Source organism: Pteropus vampyrus, unplaced genomic scaffold, assembly GCF_000151845.1.
Source record: "Pteropus vampyrus isolate Shadow unplaced genomic scaffold, Pvam_2.0 Scaffold139, whole genome shotgun sequence".
Classification (NCBI taxonomy): Eukaryota; Metazoa; Chordata; class Mammalia; order Chiroptera; family Pteropodidae; genus Pteropus; species Pteropus vampyrus.
This window is the reverse complement of record NW_011888920.1, coordinates 396,948-415,496: the sequence shown is the minus strand read 5'-3', so window position 1 is coordinate 415,496 and position 18,549 is coordinate 396,948. Positions and strand designations below refer to the sequence as shown.

At 30.2% G+C, this 18,549-nt stretch overlaps 1 protein-coding gene across 1 annotated transcript in view; it reads right to left on the bottom strand.

Annotated features, from left to right (window-relative positions):
- The window catches only part of DYNC2H1 (dynein cytoplasmic 2 heavy chain 1), a 274,915-nt gene that overhangs the window by 123,310 nt on the left and 133,056 nt on the right, over window positions 1–18,549 (bottom strand). The window contains exons 66-70 of the mRNA XM_023535396.1: window positions 16,425–16,514; window positions 6,831–6,896; window positions 5,015–5,065; window positions 4,165–4,242; window positions 197–328 (exon numbers count right to left, since the gene is read on the bottom strand). Of these exons, the coding sequence (XP_023391164.1) occupies window positions 197–328; window positions 4,165–4,242; window positions 5,015–5,065; window positions 6,831–6,896; window positions 16,425–16,514 (417 nt within the window). The remainder of the gene's footprint in view (window positions 1–196; window positions 329–4,164; window positions 4,243–5,014; window positions 5,066–6,830; window positions 6,897–16,424; window positions 16,515–18,549) is intronic.

The window sequence follows — 18,549 nt, the reverse complement described above, 5'->3', positions numbered from 1 at the left end:
AGAAGGAATAATAAAAGCTACAGCAGGAGATGCCCTTACCCAGAATGATTTCACTGTCAGGATAAACGGCATTAGCAGAAAGTTCTTCCCCACATATGTCACACTGTTATGTGACACCCAAGGCAGAGCTTTCATTTAAATGGCTTCTAAACGACAAGAGGAACGTTAAATAATTTTATGCATTTAGATAACTTACCTGCTGAAATAAGGAAACTTTCTTTGCAAGAATAGATGGAAACTCTTGCTCACACATTGAATTATGATAAAAAGTACGCCACAGAGCTACATCTTCAAAGCAGAGGGTCTGATAAAGACTGGGCAGAGCAATCTAAGAAATAAAAATAACCATATATAGTGAGCTACAAGCCAACATAAATATATATGTACATGTATTACTAAAAAAAGGAAATGGAATCAATTATTAATAAGTATTTATCACTTGTTTTCTACTTTTTTGTTAGCTTATCTAATCATTTCTAGGTCAGAAATAGTATGGTAGACTTACTTATTCAATCAAGAATTAAATAAAAGAAGGTATTTCAAAATAGTATTAAATCAATCCTTGTTAAATCTCTCTGGTAAAAATATTTGTACCTATCTATCACCACCTTGTGGAGAAAAGAATGTTTTCATTAAAAACAAGTGCATTTTTTTAATTGAGGTATAACTGACATATACAAGTGCAAATTTTAAGCACTGTCACAATTAAGTTCATTAGATTGTAAAAATATGCCAAATTTCATATGAATATCAAATCCTTAACAAAGCATGTTTTTCTAAACCATATTCATTTCTGCCCCAATTAGTGAACAGATTGTTGCCTTTGCCTCTAAATGTTCTAAATTTCTACTCAGCATTCAATATTCACCTTAAACAATATCATCTTTCAGAGGTTTTCCTTAACAGTATCATCTTTCAGAGGTATTCCCTGTCCCTCAAGTAGTATTCTCTCTTCCAAACTTTTTTCACAGAGCTACAAGATCAGAAATTTAAATGTATATAGATGGAGAATTTTTTGAAAATGATGGTGAATTTGGAAGATCTATATCTGCAGTATTAGGACTTCATGTGAGACAAATATAAATCAAGTACTTATGGATGCTTTATCCAAATATCTATATTCATTTCTAAGTAATCCATTATATTGCCTAAATTTCATTATGTAATTTAACTAAAATTAAACTTATACAGCAGAAAATTAACTAAGTATATTTCCATTTTTTAAATAAATTATCTAATCCTATTAGAATAACACTAAATAGTACTCTATTAACTTTACTGACAATTAGTATATAAGGCTCCACTGCCACTAATTTATATGTGCTGTATATTATATAATCATCATGTATCTGGCCAGAAATTTCGGATAGTCTACATACAGTTAGAAAGCCTTCTGGCCTCATGTTAGACACTGGGTTAAATTGCCAGGGGTATCGGTCTCTTATGGCACCAACCACATCACAAGATAATTATTTGTTATTTACTCTGTAATGTGTTTGTTCAATGCATAGTTTTTTTATATTACAAAGTATATATTTGTCATTCCACCAGCACTATGCTAACTAGTAGTTGGCACTAAATAAATGATTAATAAAGAAAACAATCAGTGCTATACTACAGAATTTATTTATTTTACTCAACAAACATTTATGAAATAAAGGCAGTAAAGACTAGTGGTAAAAATCCCAGACTCTGCAGCAAAAAGCCAGATTTCGAATCTTGACTCTGTTTTGTAAGTGACCATAAAAAAGTGACTATATCACTCTGTGCCTTAGTTTCTTCAGCTGTTAAATGGGGACAAAAACAGCAGCAACCTCAATAGTTTTGAATATATTTAGTGAGATAATCCACTTTCGAATTCTTCATAATGCCTTGAACATAGTCACCAGTAAACACTAGCTATTTTTATTGTTTTTGCTATGTGCTACTGTACTATTATAACAGTTCGAAAGACAATCAGGGGGAGAAAAAGAGGAATGAAAACATGTATAGATTTTGAAAGAACTGTATTTGTCTTTTATTCCCCACAAAAACAACATTTTGGCCTGGGTAAAGAACACAGAACTGTTAAGAGTTAGGTTTCTGAACTGCTTTTTTTCCCCATGCCCCCATCCTCACCACCCAATTAACACTAGGGGAAAAAAGAGAGAGAGAGATAGGGACGGAAGAAAGAGAAGAGAGAGAGAAAGAAAACATTATATTTGAAAAACTTAGATATTGAAGTCATGGATTTTGTGTTGAAATGCCTAGATTGAAATCATAGCTGCAAAACAGCGTAGCTATTCGATCTTGGGTCAATTATTTAACCTCTCTACACCTCAGTTTCCTCTTCCCTAAAACAGGCATAATTATTACCTCATCATTAGGTTATTGTGTTAAGGTAATGCATCTAAAGTATTTCACATGATACTTAGTACATACTAGGTCCTCAAAAATATGTATGAAATTTAAAAGAAACCTTAGATTCCTTCATTCAACAACTCACTACTATTGACTCTCTCAACTGTAAAAAGAGAGTTAATACCTATCTCTTAGCGTGTTTGTGATAATTAAGATAATTTGTTTGAAAATGTTTTACAAACTGAAATGATAATAAAACATTAATGTATACTATAAAACTTTTCTGAATAGTAAAACTGCCTTTCCTAAATAGAAATGAATATGTGGAAGAAGCATCATTACAATTTTTAGGTGATCACTGTAAGATTTATCCTCAAGTGTAACTCTCAGTAAATCAACTGTTTGAACAATAATTATCTGTATCATATCAATATTATTAATCTTGCTATTAGGAGTACATGAGATAGTTCAGAGGCCCTTCCCAATAATTCAGAAATCCCTTTGAATTCTCACTATTTTTCCATTTTTTTACATTCTAAAATTGTTTTAAAAAACATTTCCTACACTAGGTAATAAACTCCTAGAAAGTAGGAACCAAGACTTTTTTATTATCTGTATTCTCCATCCTCAACCGGCATATTATAAATACTTAATAAATATGTTGTCCCTGTGGAATATATGAACAATGCAAAATTTACCTTACCCATGTGTTATTAGTTTGTCTACTCATAACCTTAATTTGTTTAACCAAAAAAAGAAACAATAATTGACCATACATCTGGCATATAGTAGGCATTCACTGAATAAACGATAGAATAAATGAGTCAGGTATTACACTAAATGTTAGGAAAGTAAAGTTTAATAAGGCAAGAATTCTAATTTAAATTGATTTAAACCTACTAGGAGAAGAGGCAGACATAACAAATCATTTTGTATCAGTATGGTAGGTGCTAAGATATAGAAATGTTCAAGATATATCTTGATAGAAAAGATAGCATGGAAAAATCATGCAAAAAGTCAAATAGGAGGTAATGCCTTGGGTAAGTTCTAAAAAATAGTTCTTTTACAGTAAAAACAGTCAAAAGGTATTCCAGGTAGAAGGAATAATGGAACCAGGAAATACAAGAAACATTGAGGGGATGGACTGGAAGTAAAATTGAAGACTCAAGTAAGGAACAGATCATAGATCATCTTCTACATTATTAAAAAACATGGACTTCACCCTATGAGTAATAAGAAAACATTAAAAAGTTTTAAATAGGGCACTACTATAAAGTAAACTTTAAAACATAAAGGATAGAATAAAATGGAGAGGTCTGAGATTAGAAGCAGGGTCTACTTGATAAATCCAGTTGAATAACAACAGCCAAAACTAAGAAAGTGATTGCAAGCCTGGAGAAGATCTAAATATGAGAGATATTTAAAAGATGAGTAGAAGTGAGAGAGTATGACTTTGAACTCTTTTCAATATAAGCATTAGACTACATCTCATTATCAATCCTGAATTATTGTATACATGAAGCTTCCACCTGTCATATTAGAGGATCTTTTACTTACTTATCTTTATATTCCCTGTGGGTATACAGCACAGAATCGAGTGCAATGTAGAGACTCAAGATATATATGTTGAATGAAAAATGTAATTAATAATTGATTAAAGAACTAATCAGAATAATTCTTTGATATCTTTTTACCCAGAGATTTTACATCATATTGACAGAAACAGCAACACTGAGTATGAATAAGAAACACATAAAAAATATAAACAGAAATAACTCAAATATAGAAAAATTTAAATATCCCTCATGGTAGGAAAAAAAATACCTTTAATGTTGCTACTGCCCAGCTTCTTTCCTGATCTATCCAAGATGGAAGTTGATCACGTATTCTTTGTTGGGAGTCCTTTAATAAGAGCAATTATCATCCTTGGTATATTTGGTAAAATTCCAACTTACAAAAAAATTCAACAATTGACTAATTTTATGAGCAATATTTTTTTAAAAAGCTCATTCTATGTGTTATTTTTTTTACTGAATTTTATGTCAATATTTTAAATTCTATATTACATAATGTATAAACATTTAGACAAATATTGCATTCATTTTCACTGTGCTTAATCTTCTGTGAAACTTCAGAAAAAAATGTAATAAGAAACTGCCATAAAATTATATTATTTTTAATTATATCTTGCATTTAAGACATAATCTAGGTTTTGCATTATAGTTTGGGTATGTTCCTTTAAAGAATAATATTATCCATTACATGTCAAACAGAAAATTACTAGACAAGAATCTAAATTTGAATAAAGTTATCAAAAGTTTTAAAAAGTAATTTTTAAACTTCAGTTACATAAGAAAAATTTTCTAGTTATAAGATTTGATTTTCTTAGGATTATAAAAGTGTTCTTGGAGCAAAACATATATAGTGAAAAAAGAAAGTATATTAATTTCTCAGTATTTAATTAAAATTGCTTTCAAAAAATATGTCTTCAAGGATAAAAAAATATATATTTAGGTTCATTTTATAGAAGGGCAATAGAGACAAAGACTTATTCCTCTAATTAAAGTATAAATTCAATAATAATTTAAAGGTCTCTGAAGTAAATTATATTTCATAAAGTCTAAGCCAGAACTATTTTCACTAAGAGTAGAATTATTTTATTATTTTTACTTACAGCTTTCCGCAACATGTCTCCAACAACTACACCTGTAAACGTATCCCATTCCTATTGAATAAAAATATGAGGAACACAAAAAACATAAAAATACTAACCAATTAATAAAACTTTCTTAATATTCCTATAAGATGGCTCACAATGCAGCTTTCTAATGCAGGTTAAAAAACAACAAACAAACAAAAAAAACCTCCTTTCACATCTTCCTACTTCTAGTACATTGTAAATTCATTTACCAAGATAAAACATTAATATGAAATCTACTAAGAATAATTTCATTAAAACAAAAACTACATTATGTATATATATGTGTCCCAACATCTAAAAATGTAAATGTCATGTTCATCAATTGGCATCTGTCACTACCTATTAATTTGTTCTAGTATATGCTATTCCTCACTAAAAGATAAACAATAAGGTGCACCAAAAGTTTAAGAATTGTATATGCTGGGAAAAAAACAAAAAAAGTAATTGCATTAATTTATTTTTTCCAATTGACTGAGGGGAGACTGTCATTATTCCTTTTTTTTTTTTAATCCACAGAATCAAAATTCGTCAACTGTTATGAAATCCAGTACTCTAAGAAAATCTATGCCTTCACCCTGGGTTCCCCCAATCAGATAATAACAGCATTATCATATTACTTGTTACACACTGGTCAGTAAATACATATTAAAATTTTAGAGCTATATATGAAAAAATTACCAAAGTCACATACTTCCTGCCTCCATCCACCTTTACCACTCACTCTTCTTACTTAATTATATAATCACAAATAAATAAAATGTGAATGATTATTATACTATATATCAGTCAAAGAAAAATGTTTTCCTTCCCCAGTGATAATTTATTTATACTCCAGGAAAGAAATACAGGTAATATTAAGTTTTATACAGTGTGGACCATATTCATCATAGTGAAAAACATTACACAGGAGGAAGTTAAGGCATCAAAGTTAATAGTAGAAATAAAAAGAGTCAAGTTAATAAAATAACAAGTCAGCCAGAACACGCGGAAGTAGAGAAAAATCAAGAGCAAACATAATAAGCATGTGGAATAGTCTGTGTTCTTTTAACTATTTAAATGAGGGAAACCCAGAACATAATTAAAATCTGATCAAATAGTTAAATATTACCAGGTCAAAGTTGTTTTGTCTATATAACTACTCTCTCCCACCTTAACTAATGGATTCTCACTTTATGACAATGGCATAATAGTGAAAAAAAATCATAAATATGGTTTTCTAAATATTAGAAGCACACAAGAGACAGATTAGTTAGCTCTAGCTTGAAGGAGGTTCTTTTCAAGTTTGAGAGGGTATAATATGGCAGCCTAGAAATGAAGTCATATATAAAGGTAAATTATACATTAAAAATTAACATAAGTCTGCAGCTCAAGGAAGCTTCTGAAAACTGCTCACTTTCTTGTTCCCCTAACTCTGAACAAGTAAGTGACGGTAATAAATAATGTAGCAGTATACCCATATTGTTTCATTTTTCATATTTCTCGGTCCCATTGCTTAACCCAGAAATACAGGAAACCTGATTCTCCTGAGTAAGTGGACTTGTATTCAAAAAAATCTAGGCAGTTTGAGTAAGTTACTTACATTTCTTTTCCTGTCTTACCATCACTTCAGAATACTGGGCCCACCCAGAGGGGAGTAGAACTGGAAATGAGCATCTTACACTAAATTTCTAACTTAGTAAAAAATTAATAGGTTGATATATAATTTCTAGCCTAAGATAATTTCTAATCTAACCATAAATCTACCCATTACCAAATTTCTATGTTAACTCTAACATTTACTTCAACTTACGTTTTCCTGAAAAAGTTCAGGATGCATGCCTCGAACAAAATGCAAAGCGAACATCAATTGATCAGCCTGAAAAAAATAACAGATGTTATCTTTCTTTTTCTAAATTTGTGTTTTGTAAAAGTATAGTCCTTAAATTTCCATTCACAAAATCTGTATTGTCTTCAAATTATCTACATTTATCAATATGAGAAATGACTATTCAGATAACACCTACATAAAACACTTCTAAGCTGGGGGTGGGGAGGATAGAGTGCGTGCTAAAATTTTTAGAGAGAGTGCTAAGGATTAATCATCATTTACATTTCATTAAAAATAAAAGATTTATTTAGCTACCTGAAATTCAGTTGTAAGGTTTGAATTAGACATTACTAGCCAGATCAACTTAAATTAGTAATTAATAATTGTATTAGTGATCTCCAATTTGTCACTGCGATGTCTATATGCTCTTGAACAATCTGTATATCCCCAAATCAATAAATTCTATTTCTAGAAATTATGCAAAGTGATCATATATGTACTCCTAGATAAGAAATAAGGATATTCATTGCAAGATTGTTTATAGTGGAGGAAAAACTGTAATAACCTAAGTGTTCAAATCAAAATACATAGTATAACCCATATTGTGAGAGAAAGAATATGTTTATTTAAACATACATAGATATATATCCATAAAAATATGAAAAAGATGTCAAAATTTTTATTAGTGATTTATTTTTTAGATTATAGGCTATTTCCTTCTTTTACTTAGGTGTTTATGTTTATTTTTTAAACTTTCTAAAGTAAGCTTATATCATTTCTGTAAAAAACAAACAGTAAATGTTTACTAACAAAAAATATTCATCTACTGAAGCACCATCTTTCCTACCATATTCTTATTTAAACATTGTATTTAGCTTTTCCTATATTGTAAATAATATTTTATTTATATCTAATAAGTAAGTACATATAATTATAAATACAGAGATAAATATAAGGATATTAAGATACAACATATAAAAAAAAAACCCTCCTGTAAATACTACAAGCAAGTGATCTCCCAGCTTGCAAGAAAATCACCCCTCTGTAGGAAAGATTTAGTGTCTTGAATAATATACTACAAAAGAATTATCTTATAAAAGCATATGTTGTATATGCTTGTATATACACATAGCAAGTGCTCAATAAATATCTATTGATTAAGCAAGGAAATAAAAAACAAACATGTTCACAACTATAGAGTCAATGAGTAAAAAAAAATCCTCAAAATATAAAAATTGGAAGCAGATGACCATCACATAGGTATGTAAAAAAAAAAAGTTACAACCAACTATCATGTGTATAAAATAGCTACCACGTGATTTAAAATATTATAAAAAGAAAGATGTTATTTGAGGAGATGTGTAGTGTGCTCATAGGTATTATAAGTTTCAGAATTCAGGTTTGGGGTTAAATAGTGACGAGCTAAATAAGCCACTAAGATGCTTATTTTATAAATTAATGGATATTTAAAATGATTATAAAACCAGCCTTTATCTAAGGTAAAAAAAAAATGATTAAGATAAATAAGATAATAAATGTATTACTTTGAAGGCTTTATAACTTGAAAATACAGTTAATTCTTTATTACGAATATATATATATATACACATATATATACACACACACACACAAATTCACACACAACATTACTATATTTATTTAGCCATTTCCTCCTTTGAACTGAGGAAGATTAATGTGGTCTCTAGCTTTTATGGAGAGAAGGCAAGGTACTGCTACTCTACTGTTTTCAGATTATCGTACCAGTCAGTGAGCTAATTGTCAATTATTACTGAGGCCAAACTCCAAAATATTGGCAAAAAACAGCCACAAAATATGTAGTCAATAAATGGGTAATGATGGTTACCCTTCTCTTCATTTTTTGGTCACAGAAGACACCTGCCTTCAGGGGTAGGCATATAATCATAGTTGAGCCAATTATATGAATTTGTACCACAAATAATGATACAAGGGATGCCATATGACCTAAGCAAGGCAAACCAGGAACTTCTATGTTTTCCAACCTAGAGATGGCAGAAGAAAGCTGTTTATAGCAGATATCTGGTTGCCCAGTTGTACCAATGAATCCTTTCACTCATAAGTTACAATCATATTATAATGAAGAACAATGATAATTAGGAATAAACCTAAGAATATAACTTACTGAGAGACAGAAAACATTCTTTCTAATTAAATTGAAGTAAAATTAAGAACAAATAGATCAAGTTTAAGGATTTTCTGAAACTTATTTCAGAAAAAAAAAAAACACCCTATCAATATATCCAGAGTTGAGAAAATATTTTGTACCTCTAATACCTTTGATCTACACTGCATATCAGATTAGAAAATTTGAGTGTTTTAATTCAATGTCAATTTATCTCAGTATACTTAGATTCCATTATAAAATAATTTAATATGAAGGAAATATATAATAAGCAAAATTTCAAATGATCATTTATGTAATTAACTAAATAGAAAAATCAGTAAGAGATGGTAAACTACTAGACGGTATAAGTCAGCCACACATTCATGCCATCACAATACTCTACTAAATATTCAAAAACAGTGAAACTATTAGAACAGAATTAATACAATGTGAGAGAATCTTAAAGTCATCTTTATAGTTGATATTAAGTTCACATTTCCAGATATAATGGTTTCATTCACATCCTATTAGCAAGAAGTCATCAGTATCAAACTAAATGGGTTTGAATTCTAGCTCCACCATTCATCTGAGGAACCTAGAGAAAGGTTACCAGCTCTAAATCTTGGTTTCCTCCTTTACATAATAGGATTGTTATAGAAATTAAATCACAATATATGCAAAGCACTTACATAGTGCCTGGAACATTGTAAGTCTTAAAGGGTGATGGATAACTATCTGCTTTACAGTAAAATGATAAAATACATAATATTGGAAAGGAAATTAATTTAAAAAATATTCCATGAACTCCACAATTGTCAGAGACGAAGAAGCAGTAGAAAGCATAATTGATTCATTCCGTTCTCTCTACTTTACAACATCCACTGCTTTCAAATGTGTTCAATGAAAAAGTATAAAGCAGATATGAAGAAAAATCTTGCTTTAATCTCAAAGAAGTTGATAGCATAGAACTTGAGTACTCTCACTTGTGCTTGAAAGTAAATCATACATTTTAACGAACAATTCTATGCACATTCAAATATTCTTCCAGAAATCTAAAATGTTAGATATAATGCTAAAAGGTTCAAAGTTATCTAAGCAGAAGAAAATAATCTAAATTATTAAAATTCACTTTAATAGTTACAGGTTAAAATTTTTTGAACACCCAACACTTATAAGAAAACACATTTTGATAGGGAAAAAATGCCAGAATCCAAATTAAATGATTTTTAAAATCAATACAATCATGAAAAGTTGTTATTATTTGTTTTTTAAAACATAATATTCACCTGAATTTTGCTCAGTCAGCCAGAAAATTCATTTGGAGAGAGAGGCAAGATGAGCTACAGAGGCATAAACTTACAAGGAGTTTGCATTAAGAAACTTCTATTCATATCTCACCAGTCTTCCTATAAGATTTCAGATCTCTCTATTAGATAATACTTCCATAAGGAAAGAAAAACAATAAGAATATATGTTCTCCTAACCTTCCTTCCAACCCTTTTCCATATTCTCATACAATATAGTTGGAAATTATTTAACACTCCAACAACTTCCATTATTTTGTATCTATTCCAAATGATAAACCGGGATGAAGAAATAATATGTAAAAAGTACTAACTTATACACAATTTTATTATAATCATCAATTTTGGGAAACTAAATATGCTACTTATCCTATAATTGCCTAAAATACTTAGGTTACTGAAACATTGTTCATCTCTTAAAAAAATTAAAAAATGACATAGCCAATTATCTAAACTGAAATTGCTAGACAGTTTTCTATGTTTGGTTTATTGTATTAAAAGTCTAAATTTTATGCTACAAGTCAATCATTTTTTTATTCCAGATTGAGTTACTTTCACTTCAATGTGATGTGAATACTAATAATCCTAGCCTCTCTCTAGTTCAAGAGTCTATTGTTGCCATAATGCTATCACCAACACAACAGCAAAATCAACATGAGAGAAACGCTAGCAGGCAGTTTAAAGTAATGCTGATTGCTAAAAGCCCAAAAAGCTTTCACTAAAATATGAAATTCATTCCATCCTAAGTAAGATTATACTGCTAAATCTTGAGAAATGTACCTGATTGCTTTACAATTAATATGTTTTCTGAATTTTTATTCACTGCTAAAACTCTATAGACTGCTGAATTCATGTTAAATAAGTTTAATATCACTGATACAAAAATATGAATTTTAAAAAACAGATATTCCATCAATTAAAAATATGTCTTAAGATTTATAAACCATAGCTCTTTTTGTTCCTTTAGTGTTTTTAGCTGCTCACAATAGAAAAGTATTACTTAAGACAGGCAATGAAAAATTCCAGTTGGGTACTAAAATGTTAAGGACATTAAGCCTTATAAGCTCTTTCCTTGTGCAACAAAATGCTGGCTTTAGCCTAACTTAAATACACACACACACACACTCACAATAGAAAAGTATTACTTAAGACAGGCAATGAAAAATTCCAGTTGGGTACTAAAATGTTAAGGACATTAAGCCTTATAAGCTCTTTCCTTGTGCAACAAAATGCTGGCTTTAGCCTAACTTAAATACACACACACACACACACACACACACGCATATATACATATGTATGTATATGTATATATGTGTATATATACACACATACATATAATCAAATTATTTATTTATTTATTTTTGGTTTTTAGAATCTTTTTATTTTTCTAATATTCTAGAGAAAATGCATTTTTTTTTAAATTAAGTTTATTGGAGTAACATTGGTTAATACAATTAAATAATTTTCCAGTGTACATTATAATTTGACATCAGTATATTCTATTGTGTTTACCACCCAGAGTCCAGTTTCATTTAGCTACCATATATTTGATCCCCTTTACCCACTTCGCCCTCCTCCTACCCCGTTATATTTGACCCCCTTTACCATGCCTACCTCCCTCCTCTTCCCCCACCCCCTACCCTCTGGTAACCACTAGTCTATAGTCCATGTCCATGAGTCTCTCTTTGTCTTGTTTCTTTGTTGCTTTTAGGTTTATATCCCACATATTAGTGACATCATGTGATTTTCAACTTTTTCTGTCTGGCTTATTTTGCTCAGCATGATTATCTCAAGGTCCATCAATGTTGTCCAGTATTTCATCTCTTCTTATGGCTAATATTCCATTGTATATAATATTGCACAGCTTCTTTGGCCAATTGACTACCGTAGGTCATTTCGGTTGCTTCCATGTCCTGGCCACTGTGAATAATGCTGCTATGAACATCAGTGTGCAAATATCTTTTCGGATATGGGTTTTCAAGTCTTTGGGGTAAATACCTAGTAGAGGGATTGCCGGATCATATGGTAGATCAATTCTTAGTTTTTTGAGGAACCTCCATACTGTTTTCCATAGCGGCTGTACCAATTTGCAGTCTCACCGGCAGTGTATGAGGGTTTCTTTTTCTCTGCATCCTCTCCAGCATTTGTTATTACTTGTCCTGTTGATTATAGCTATTCTAACAGGTGTGAGATGATATCTCATTGTGGTTTTGATTTGCATTTCTCTAATAGCTAGCAATGTTGAGCATCTTTTCAAATATTTGTTGGCCATTTGTATGTCCTCTATGGAGAAATGTCTGTTCAGGTCCTCTGCTCATTTTTTGATTGGGTCATTTTTTGTTGTTGTTGTTATTGAGTCATATGAGATCTTTGTATATTTTGGATATTAGGCCCTTACTGGACACGGTGCTTGCAAATATATTTTCCCATTGAGATGGTTGTCTCTTTACCTTGTTTCTTTTGCTGAGCAGAAGCTTTTTAGTTTGATGAAGTCCCATTCATTTATTTTAGGTTTTACTTCCCTTGCCTTTGAGATCAAATTCATAAAATCCTCTTTAAGACCAAGGTCCTTGAGTTTAGTTCCTATGTTTTCTTCTATGCATTTTATTGATTCTGGTTTTATATTCAGGTCCTTAATCCATTTTGAGTTAATTTTGGTTTGTGGTGATAGACAACAGACTACTTTTGTTCTTTTGCAGGTGGCCTTTCAATTTTCCCAGCAGCTTTTATTGAAGAGGTTTCCCTATCTCCACTGTATGTTTTTGGCTTTTTTGTCAAAATTATTTGCCCATATAAATATGGGTTTACTTCTGGACTCTCGATTCTGTTCCACTGGTCAGTGTGTCTGTTTTTCTGTCAATATCATGCTATTTTGATTACTGTCACTTTGAGTATAATTTGAAGTCGGGCAGAGCGATGCCTCCGGCCTCATTCTTTTTTCTCAGGATGGCTTTGGCAATTTGGGGTCTTTTGTGCTTCCATATAAATCTGATGATTTTTTTGTCCTATTTCTTTAAAAAATGCCAATGGGAATTTGATGGGGACTGCATTAAATCTGTATAATGCTTTAGGTAATATGGTCATTTTTACTATGTTGATTCTTCCGATCCAAGAACACGGAATATTTTTGCATTTCTTTGTATCTTCTTCGATTTCTTTTAATAGAGTCTTGTAGTTTTCATTATACAGGTCCTTCACATGTTTCCTTAAATTTATTCCTAGGTATTTTATTATTTTTGTTGCAATTGCAAAAGAAATTATTTTTTCCACTTCTTTTTCTGATATTAAAGTACAGGAACACTATGGATTTTTGAACATTGATTTTGTATCCAGAATCATTACTGTATTTGCTTCATGTTTCTAGTAGTGTTCTTGTGGAGTCTTTAGGGTTTTCTATATAGAGAATCATGTCATCTGCAAATGGTGACAGTTTGACTTCTTTGTTTCCTATTCGGATGCCTTTTATATCTTTCTCTTGTCTGACTGCACTCTCTAGGACCTCCAATGTTATATTGAATAACAGTGGTGATAGTGGACAGCCTTGCCTTGTTAAATATATTTTTAAAAGGTAAAGTAACTAACAAGAAACTTCTAATATGAAAAACTATAAAAATTTTTGATTTAACTGCTGTCCACACATATGTTGTTAATAAAGAATTATGAAAAACTTTTTAAAAAAGAAAAGCTACTAATTTTTTTAATACAAAGTTTGTTATCTTTTGACTTGAAACATTTTTCAAGAATAATATTTATTTATAACATTACTTTCAAAAAGGATTTGGGGGGACACCTTAAAATACCTGTAGTGCTATAATATTTTCATTAATTCAGAACCTATTTTAGCAGAAGTCTTTAAAAGAAAGCAAAAAAAAGTATTAAATATATTATTATGAGAATGACCAAAATAAGACTTTGCAGCCCTAATACATGTACTAGAAAATGAAAAATATTAAAGCTACATTTAAAATCTAATCATATAAATTAAATAATACAAAAATTAAAAAATATATTTATATAAATAAAATATAAAAACAATATATAAACAAAATATTAAAAATATAAAAACAATAAATACAATAAAGTAGACTTGTTCTATAAAGCTAAGCTTATTCTTTAAAATAGTAAAAAAAAGACAATTATGGCAAAAAGGCAAAAATGGCAAATAAGAGAGGAAGATAAAAATAAACAACTTTAATAAAAATTAAGAGATGAATTTAAAAAGTAAGATATTTATAAACTACAACTTGGTAAAAATTAAAAAGATTGATAATAACCAGCGTTGACAATGATGCAAGGAAAGACACACCTTAATTAATCTGTGGCTAGGAGTATTAACTGGTAAAAAACTTTTAGAAGGCAATTCGATAATATTCAACACAATTTCAAAAGTTTTGTACTCTTGGACCAGTAATTACTCTTTCATTGAGAAATTTACTAAATAGAATTACTTACTTACACATGCACATAAAGATAAATATGCTGCATAGGGTTTTACTACAGTCATTCATAATAGCAAAATATATATATAAGTAATCTAATATCCACTAATAAAGTAGTAGTTAAATAAAGTAGCATATAACCATTTTATGGAATACCACACAATCACTAAATATAAAAAGGTTAACATACTTATACTTAATAATCTTGAGTTATTGCAACAAGAGATGCAACAGAACAAAATATATAGTAAGGAAAATTTTTAAAAAACTATATCTATGTATTTGTACATATGAATATGTAAAGGAAATGGAATATAAGAAACAAATCAAATTTTGAACTGATTTACTCTAATGAAGAAGTAAGAGTTGGAGGAGAAGGTGAAATGATTCTTTAAAGTTTTTTTCTATATAGCTCAATAATAAAGTTTGAGACTCAGAAAATATTTTTTAACTTTTGTTTGTGAAATAGAATGTTTAATGTATTACGTGAGACAATGTATTATACAAAGTTTAGAGATATGAGACCATAACTGATGAAATTCTACTGATATGTCACCCTCATATATAGGATCATAATATTTTAGTGACAAAATGGGCTTTGAGATCATTTGTTTGCAATTCCTCATTTTACACAAGTTAAAACTAAGGGCCAGACAGGTAATTTTTAGAACAATAGTTAACTAACTATAAGACCTTTAAAAGAAAAATGTAAACCCACAGTTCTCATTAAAGAAGGAATTCTGCAGAAATTCTCAACTATAATTCTTTGAACTTCCAGTAATATTCCTTGTCAAAGTGCTGAAAGGCACTTTGAAGGATTTATTCTCTGTCTCAAGATCCTCAATAATATCACTCTAATCTAATAAAAGTTACTATTCGTCTCTAAAGAACATATTAACTATATCTTTTTCAATGCTTTCTAAGGAGTTTATATAATTGACCCATAATAACTCTATTTCTCTCAGTTAATTATCTTTATAAAGCTCTTCAACATATGTCAAGCTATACCTAAGGACTGATATTTTTTAAAATTCCTAAATATTTTCTATAATATTAAAAACTTTCTAAAGTATATTTCACTGTATTTTCCTCTGAGGCCTTTATAATATAAAGACTTCTATGACAAATTTCTCTCAATTCAGAATCGAGCATTAGTAGTTTACTTCCTAATGGCAGGAATAGGAAACAACTTTGTCCCCACATCACGGGACATTTGGCAAAGTCCAGAGATATTTTTGATTGTAACAACTGAGGGAAAGGGAATGCTACTGGCATCAGTTGGTAGAGGCCAGAGAAGCTGCTAAATATCCTAAAATGCACAAAACAGCCTTCCTCAATAAATAATAATGTGACCCAAAATGTCAACAGTGCTGAGGCTGAGAAACTCCAGCTAGAGAAGGACCTACATAATCCATTGTAGTTTCCTCCTTCAGTGGCTCCTGGAATGTTTAGAGCCAGGTCAGTTAACCCAGTGTTTGCTCTTTCTTCTTCACTTGTCACATCTCTCCCTACCACATTCCAAAATGCTACAAGATATTCTAGATAGTAATGAATATAATTCTGTGAAAATATCAGAAATGTCAATTTCAATGCCTTTTTAGTAGGTAAAGTTATTTAATTTAACTGTAATAGTGTATTAAATCAAAGGTCAGGTAGTATTTTTATATGTGAAAAATATAACATTTCTTACCTTAAATAGACAGCGGCATATGTATTCATATACCATATGTTTTAATGAGCTGATAAGAGACTGGATTCGCTGTTCTGTATTTTCAAAATCCTGTAGATTACAATTTGAAAATTGAACAACCATTAAGGAATTTATAAACATTTAAAAGGCACCCATAGTTTAATCACATTTATAAATTGCTCCTCCAGACTCAAAGCTAATTCTGGAACAACTATCTTTGCCAGTCAAACTCAAAAGACTAAATAAATAAGTGCATTAAACTTATATACTAACACAATAAAAAAAAAAAAAATCGATGTATTTTTCTTTAACGTAGACAGCTGTTAAATAGAAAACTACAGGTCCAAAATGGCATCACTTGTGCTAAAGTTCATGATACCAAACGTGGATTTAATACTTGACCTAACTGCATTTTGACCTTCACCAGAAATGTAATCTTAATCAACCAGTCTAAAATTTTCTGGTCAAGCACCAGTAAGATAATCTGTCACTTAGGCCCTATTCATCCCTCTACCCAGCCCCTCAAAGGAAGAAGCAATCTGCATGATAAAACCCTCACCATTCATTTCCTCTAAAAAAAAGGTGATGTCTTGGACTGAAAACTCTTTCCTTTTCTTTTACTAACAACTCCCCTGCACTGCCTCATCCTTCTTCCTATAAAAACCTTCCATTTTGTACAATTCTTTAGATTGCTCTTTTACTTGCTAGATGGGATGCTACCCAATCATGAATCACTTAATAAAGCCAATTAAATCTTCAAATTTTCTTCATTGAATTTTGTGGGGGTTTTTTGATAGTTAAAGTTTTTAATAAATAAAAATTACAATCAATTTCCAATAATACAATATGAAATAAATTTGACCATACCACTTTGTTTCCTACTGAAATTAAAAATACTACATCAATCCAGGTTAAAACAATTTCATTACTTGTATTATAATTACTAACCCAGCCCCAAAATAGTATGACCAGAACCATCCTCTAAAGAATTTTCTCATCCTCAATATAAGAACCTAAACAATCTTAAACTATGCCCTCCAGGCTGAATAAGTATGAACAACAACTTTGATATTGGTGCTGTAAAAATTCATATTCACTTTAGTTTTTTTATTAGCTTCTCTATTTCCATTGTATATGACTGCCATAATTTGAAAAATATCATTAATGGCTATTTCCTTTTATTCATGAAAAATGGCTTGGGTAGAAATGAGGGAGGAAGTTGTTAAAGCTGGTCTTTTCCCTAAGTGTAATGTGAGCTTTACAGCTCACTTCAAGGAACGTTTGGAGAATACATGCCTGGCAAAGTTCAATTCAGGTATAATATTTAAACTAAGTGTTTTCATTTCCTTGTGACTATAATATACAAGAAAGAAAAAACTAGTTAATTTTAGCAGTTTAATTTTAACATATCTAGGACAAGCGGTGTAATTAGTGAAATTGGTACAAAATATTATGAACTGGCATTTAGATGCATCAAACCTAGGTTTCTGGCCTTGTTAGTAGCATGTTCTATCCAAGAGAGCTCATTGTTTATAGTTCATATGGCAAACACTATTCATTTCACTATCATCAAAGATCATATGTAAAAATGAAACTTGGATCCACTAAAAGATATTCTTGTGACACAGAGTAAAGTCAGTTACAAGATCCAATAGATTTTCAAAACACTGGAATGCAAGTTTTTTTACACTACATATTTAAGATTATATTACTTTGTACCAGTATATACAACTATACACATATGCGCATACATAAAGGTCAATGCTATTCAATGGCCATATTATCATAGAACTATCATTACTGAGGAGATACTGAGTTATAAGTTTTTCTAAAGAGTACAAAATAGCCAATATTCTTATTAAGTTTAGTTAGAACTGCTAACCTATTTATCAGTTCTCATACCAGTTTAGAGACACTTGACTACAACTTGAATATTTTTTGACTAAAGGATAAAAAGAAATTTAAAATGAACTTATTACTGCTTTCTAAGTAATTTATGAGAAATCTTAATGAAAAAAAGGTAAGTACAAAGAACTCTTTATCTGCTGACATAATGTAAACCTACACAGTATTTCTGAGAGAATGGACACTGTATACTGTATTTAACCACTTCCTATATGGACAT